General features: G+C 54.6%; 1 protein-coding gene across 1 annotated transcript in view; it reads left to right on the forward strand.

Moving 5' to 3' along the window:
• TMPRSS13 (transmembrane serine protease 13) overlaps positions 1-4,255 on the forward strand; it is a gene marked incomplete at both ends in the record, with an annotated part of 28,365 nt that extends 24,110 nt beyond the window's left edge. Inside the window, 4 exons of the mRNA XM_082843737.1 lie at positions 1,805-1,903; positions 3,091-3,233; positions 3,388-3,540; positions 4,238-4,255. Of these exons, the coding sequence (XP_082699863.1) occupies positions 1,805-1,903; positions 3,091-3,233; positions 3,388-3,540; positions 4,238-4,255 (413 nt within the window). The remainder of the gene's footprint in view (positions 1-1,804; positions 1,904-3,090; positions 3,234-3,387; positions 3,541-4,237) is intronic.
• Between the last annotated feature and the right edge of the window lie 1,745 nt (positions 4,256-6,000).

A 6,000-nucleotide genomic window follows, 5' to 3' on the forward strand; every position in this document is an offset into this window, starting at 1 on the left:
CATCACAGCGGTGTGCGGAGGAGAACCCCAACCCCAACGCAGGACTGGGCTGGGTGGATCTGGCCCCCAGCGGATCCCAGCAGAAGCCAAGCCCACCACCCGCCACGGGCGAGCCCTCTCAGCCTTTCTCCTGCCCCTCCTAGCCTCGTCTGTGGAGCCTGGGGCGGTGAGATGGGGGTGCCGTGCTGCCCCTGCCCTGCCCCTCGCGCACACATAAAAGCGGGCAGGCAGTCTGAAGGATCAGAACAGGCCTTCCCAGCCTTGTAAAACCCAGACTTCATTTGACTAACCGTCCAGATCTTACCTGCCATCACCCCAAACCCCCTGAATATTATTTGGAATTCCAAATAGAATTAATTTGTAAAACTAAATTAAAGCTATTATAGCACTACCTATGCTTTTCAGACTGCAGCAGCCCCTCTCTAGACTCTGATAGCCGCTCCTACCCCCTCCCACTCTCCTGGGAAGGAGGAATATCTCTAGGCTGAGAAACTCACAGCTTAGATTTATGTAGTCCTGTGGTCAGACCATGTGCGCTGATTTTTGGTTTAGAGATCAGGGCAGTTTCTTAAACTGTCTGGTAGGCTGAGCGCTTCGAAGTCACAGTACCAGCTGAGGACACCTGTGGAGGCTCACTGATAAATTTAATTACCCCATAAAAAGAGTAGAATATATAAGAGTGTTACATGTTTTTAAGACTGCATGTCTCTAAAATAGACACACACTATTTTAAGAAGTCAAGTTTTGTGTTTTTGCTTAATAATTGATGGCATCCCTTCATTTATTTTTTGTTTGTTTACTCTCTAGCAGAGAAATGTGTTCGACTCCCAATTTACAGGAGAAAAATTTTACATTCATTCTCCCTCCCTCTGTCTTTCTCCTCCCTCCATCCCTCCCGCCCTCCCCCTCCCTCCCCCCTCCCCTTCCTCCCCTCCCTCCCTCTCCCTCCCTCCCTCCCCCCTCCCCTTCCTCCCCTCCCTCCCTCCCCCCTCCCCCCTCCCTCCCCCCTTCCCCTTCCTCCCCTCCCTCCCTCCCTTCCTTCCTTCTTTCCTTCCTTCCTTCCTATGAGCACTTTCTATGTGTCAGGCACTATTTTAGGCACGGGAAGCTGCAGTGAGCATAACGATCATGAACACTGCAAACATTCTATGAACTCTTTTCTTCTTGCAAATTGGTCGATGCCCTAGTCCACATGGGAACACTGGTCCTCAGAGGGAGCTTATGAACTGATGCACAACCGCACCTTCTATATGATTCTGAGTGTGGGAGCAAGGGAGCAGCAGTTTCATGGCCTGTGCCTCTAGGGATGTGCTCTCCCCACTTGGAGAGGTTGTCTCACCCTGGAGAGAGAGGCTCAGGCCCTGGCCAAACAGGGGTGCCCTCCCTAGACCAGGCAGGACACACCCCTGAGACGTCATGGCAGTAATACCTGGGATTTAGCCTTGCTCTGAGGGACAGGCGTGGAAGAGGCTCAGCCGGGACAGCCACTCTTGAAGAGAGAGACCCTCAGACACCCAGTACCAGCTTGGCACAGGGGAGCTTCCAAGACATATGCATTTGCCCACATGTCACCCACTGAAAAATCAGAATGTCTGGGGGACTCTGACGGCACCCTGAAGGCTGAAGGGTCAAGATAAAGTGATTGAGTTTCTTGCCTGGTCCGTTCAAGGCCCGGAAAGATTCAGAAGCACTCTGGGGGGAAGGAGGAGGTCCTGGGACATTGGTACTCCTGTCCCTCCACACACACCCCCCACCAAAACCTCCAGCCTTGTCCCTTCACTGATGTCTTGAGGTCTTGTCACAGCGCATGTCCAACCTGCCTGCCTCCCCATGCATGGACAGACCTTCAACCTCAATGAGACCTGCTGGGTCACAGGCTTCGGCAAGACCAAGGAGACAGATGGTGAGAGGCAGATGCTAGAGTGTGTGTGTGTGTGTGTACATATGTGTCTGTGTAGAGTGTGTGGGGGTGATATGTCAGGGTATAGAGATGAGGGTCTACCTAGAGGAGGGTTTGGATATATAGAGTCATGGGCCTTGGTGTGAATGTGTGTGTATATACACCTGCGTATACATCAGGGCAGTTGCCGGGACAAGGCCCCAGCCAACAACACAAGGAGAACCCCCGTCTTTGAAAGACCTGGGTTCATTGCTTATTGAACCGAGGGAGAACTCACACCAGGGAGAACCGTGGGGCGTCTCAACAAGAGGGTGTCAGAAAGGACTTACAGGATTCGGGTGCTTTGAAGGGGGTTCAAAGAAGTGAAGTGCTTCTCTAGATTGGTTGCCTGTAGGAAGCAGGGATAATCCTGTGAGTGGATATCTTAATAATCTCATTTAGAAAGAGTTAATAGACTGAGTCTAAAGCTGTAGTTGGTGAAGAAGCAGGAGCTGCTCATCCTGGCTGGGACAGGGGGCTGTTTGGTCCTTTCGTGGACTGACCTACCTTGTGTTTCGTCTGTGCTGAAACGAGGCTAGGAAGCGGTTTGGTTTCCCCTCACTTCATCGTGATCACAGGTGGCCGTGTCTGGTGTCCGGTCTGTAAGGTCATGTATACTGGGCAGGAAGGCACAGCAGTCAGCTGGCCTTGCCGTGAGCATCGCAAGCTCGTGGCCGCTGCAGGTGTCGGGGCCTGCTCGTGGGATGGAGCGGGGACTGGCCAGGAGCAGCCTCGTTTTGATCTTGGCCCTGTGACTGACTCGCTAGGTGACCGTGGGCAAGTCCTTCCTCAGCCCTAAATTTCTCCTTCTGTAAATGGATTCATCACACCTGCTCTCCTCAGAGCACGTGGTTACCAGAAACAAATGATCTATTTGATGTTGCTTTGGACACAGAAAGGCGTTGTGCAGCATGTGAGGCAGCCTGAAAGGCCTGTGAGTTTGTCTGGGTACGTGTGTCTCTGTTACGTGTAGTGAGTTGTGTCTGGTGTGAGGGTGTATGTGCCCATTCATCCTGGGTGGCCTACCATGGGAATGGTGCCCTCCACGCCCAGGAGGCTGCCAGTCGGGGGTGTGGGGTGGGCAGCTGGAAGGCCACAAAGCCGCCCGGAGTCTCACTCCCTTCCCTTCTCTCTCCTCCACTGCACTGAAGAGAGGACATCCCCATTCCTCCGGGAGGTGCAGGTCAACCTCATCGACTTCAAGAGGTGTAACAACTACTTGGTCTACAACAGCAACCTCACCCCGAGGATGATGTGTGCGGGGGACCTGCGGGGAGGGAGAGATTCCTGCCAGGTGAGGCTGCTCCCACGTGAGGCTCAGGCCCTGGGACCCCAAGGGAAGGGAGGAAGGCTGAGGTTTTGGGGTCGGAGGGAGAGTCAGGTGCCCACCGTTTCCTGCCCAAGGACTGCCTCTCTCACCCTGCTGATGCACGTGCACTCCCCTGTAGGGAGACAGCGGGGGGCCCCTGGTCTGCGAGCAGGACCGCCGCTGGTACCTGGCAGGAGTCACCAGCTGGGGCATTGGCTGTGGCCAGAGAAACAAACCCGGCGTGTACACCAAAGTGACGGAAGTGCTGCACTGGATATACAGCAAGATGGAGGTGAGAGCCCTGCGGGGGGTGTGTACCCAGCAGGCGGGGACTCCCAAAGGTGGGGTGCCTGGAAGAGGGCCTAGCCTTTCCCCAGGGTCTCGGCGAGGTCCCCTTGCCCCCTCGCCTTTGGGGGTGTTCAGAATGTGGAAATGACCAGGACAGGACAGGAGTCAAATGTTGGGCCGACCCCAGCTGCCTGTGCTTCTTCCGCCCCTTTTCCTCCTGCAAACCAGAGCTCAGAGGGTTGGAAAGTGGTGGGTCTAGGCTGGGTACTGGCCCCAGCCTCTGCTCAGTGATGGCCGCGTCGTGAGCCCACATACTGACAGGAGGAGGCCTCCCCTTATTGGCAGGAGGTGGGTCTCCCAGGAAACTGGGCATCAGGAAACGGAGGTCTACCCCCCACCTCTGTGGACCTGGTCCAGCTCCTATCTTCCCTGGGCCTGCATCCTAGCTGTAGGGCAGGGATGCTGTGCCAGCCCTTCCCTTCTCTGCCCAGGCAGTAGGGCTCAGGTGGGGATCGGAAGGCTTCTCTGGAAGTCCAGTGGGGCAGGTCCTGTTCCCATCTTTTCCTCTGGGCTGCCCCTCTTCTCTGAGGGGCAGTGCCCGATGACAGCTGGGCTGAATTTTAGGCTCTGAGCCCCCACCTTCAGCCTTCTGTGTTCCAAGCACACCCTGCCCACCCTCACCCTGTTCTCCCTCTCCTCAGAGTGAGACGCGCTTCTAGAAAGCCTGAGTCCGGCTCCACCGCACGGCACTGGCTGCTGTAAAGACTCTGGCCAATGTGACCGGGCCATAGGCACCATCATCTGGGCTAAAGGCCACCAGACACCGTCGTTACTGCCACCTCCACTGTCTGCTGCCTCTGTGAATACACATGTGTGTGTGCGTGGGCACATGTGTGTATCACTGCTTTCCCAAGGTCTTCAGAAACCAGGAGCGCTGTCAGCTCTTCTCAAACGCCAGGCTGGAAATCACCTGAAGAGAACTGTTTGGACACCATGGAGGTTCCCACAGGGGTGACCATAATGGATGCAGGAGGTGGAGCCCAGGGAAGGGCCTGGAAGGTCACATCAGGAATTCTTGCTTCTCTGGCCCCAACTTGGAGACTAGTCCAGAATGGGCTGCCCCCCCGCCTCCAGTGGCCCAGCCATCACTGCTGTCAGGGGCCAGTAATATGTTTCATGGAGTACTGGGACCATCCCTAGTGGGAAGATATTCCCACTGACCTTCTGCGTGGCCTCTCCCCTCTCAGCCCTCCCGCTGGGGCCGTGTCGTGGCTGTCCTCGCGGACAACTCAGGACAGGGCTTGCTGTCCTCGTTTGGTCACAGGCTGTTGGAGGCAAATTTCATTTCATTTTATTTTTATATTCAAGAAATAGAAGTAGATGTATTTTTAAAAATTCTCCACAAATCCCAGGAGCAAAAGAATCTAAAAGAAAAAAGAGTGGATATGTGTACATGTGTAACTGAATTACTTTGCTGTACACCTGAAACTAACACAACATTGTAAATCAACGATCCTCCAATAAACATTAAAAAAAAAAATTCCAGGAGCCAAGAGAGCTAACGTCAATCACCTCAGGAACTCAGAGGGACTCCCGGCAGCTGTGCCCCTCTGCAGTCCCACAGAAGGCTCCTGCCCTCAAGGGGCCCTCTGAGATACTCAGGGAAGCAAATCCTCACTTGGGCTGGCAGACAAATCCATCACAAAGAGAACCACAACTGTTGCTGCGTCCAAGGGCTGCAGGAGCGTGAAGGAACCGATGCTGCTTCTCTGCTGGCCCCGGAGCCTGGGAAAATCCAGGTGGATGGGCATCCCTGGTACCCAGGGCTGTCCCGGGACTTTGGAATTTCTTCTCAGCTTTCTCCATTTCAGCTTCTCATAGACACAGTGTTGCCATGAAAACTGCCTTGGAGAGAAAGCTGGCTCTGTCCCCAGGCCCTCCAAGCAGCTTTTCTGAAGGATCCGAGTTGCCCCTCCTGCAGGGCATCAGTGCGTCTAGTCCCCGCACCAGCTGAAGTCCTGGACCTTCCCCATCCTTTTCTCTGGGACACCCGATCCTCCCTCAATCCCATTCTCCTACCATCTTTGGGCCTGTCTGGTAGTACTATGACTCCCATCGCCAGGGTCCGAGCAGATCAGCCCAGCCCAGCCCAGGCAGGCAGCTGCTCGGGGGATACACTGTTCTGGAAGAGCAGTTGGAATTGGCTAGCGTTCACCGGGCGGGGTCTGAGGGGATTGGTGACATGTTATCACAGCTGGGGCTTTTTGGGGGACGGCAACATTCACATCCACAGCACCCCTAGCAGTGGTCTTCAGCAATAAATGTTGTGTGACCTGAAAAATGTGTCGCTGGATGTTTTCACGGTACCCTAGGTAGAAAACTGAGATTGTCCACCCAGGAGCCCACACATCCTCAGTTTTTGTTCTTAGTTTTGGTTCTTCAGTTTGGGGTTCTGCTCATTGAA

The sequence above is a fragment of the Leucopleurus acutus genome, assembly GCF_964270905.1.
Source record: "Leucopleurus acutus genome assembly, chromosome: 8".
Taxonomy (NCBI): Eukaryota; Metazoa; Chordata; class Mammalia; order Artiodactyla; family Delphinidae; genus Leucopleurus; species Leucopleurus acutus.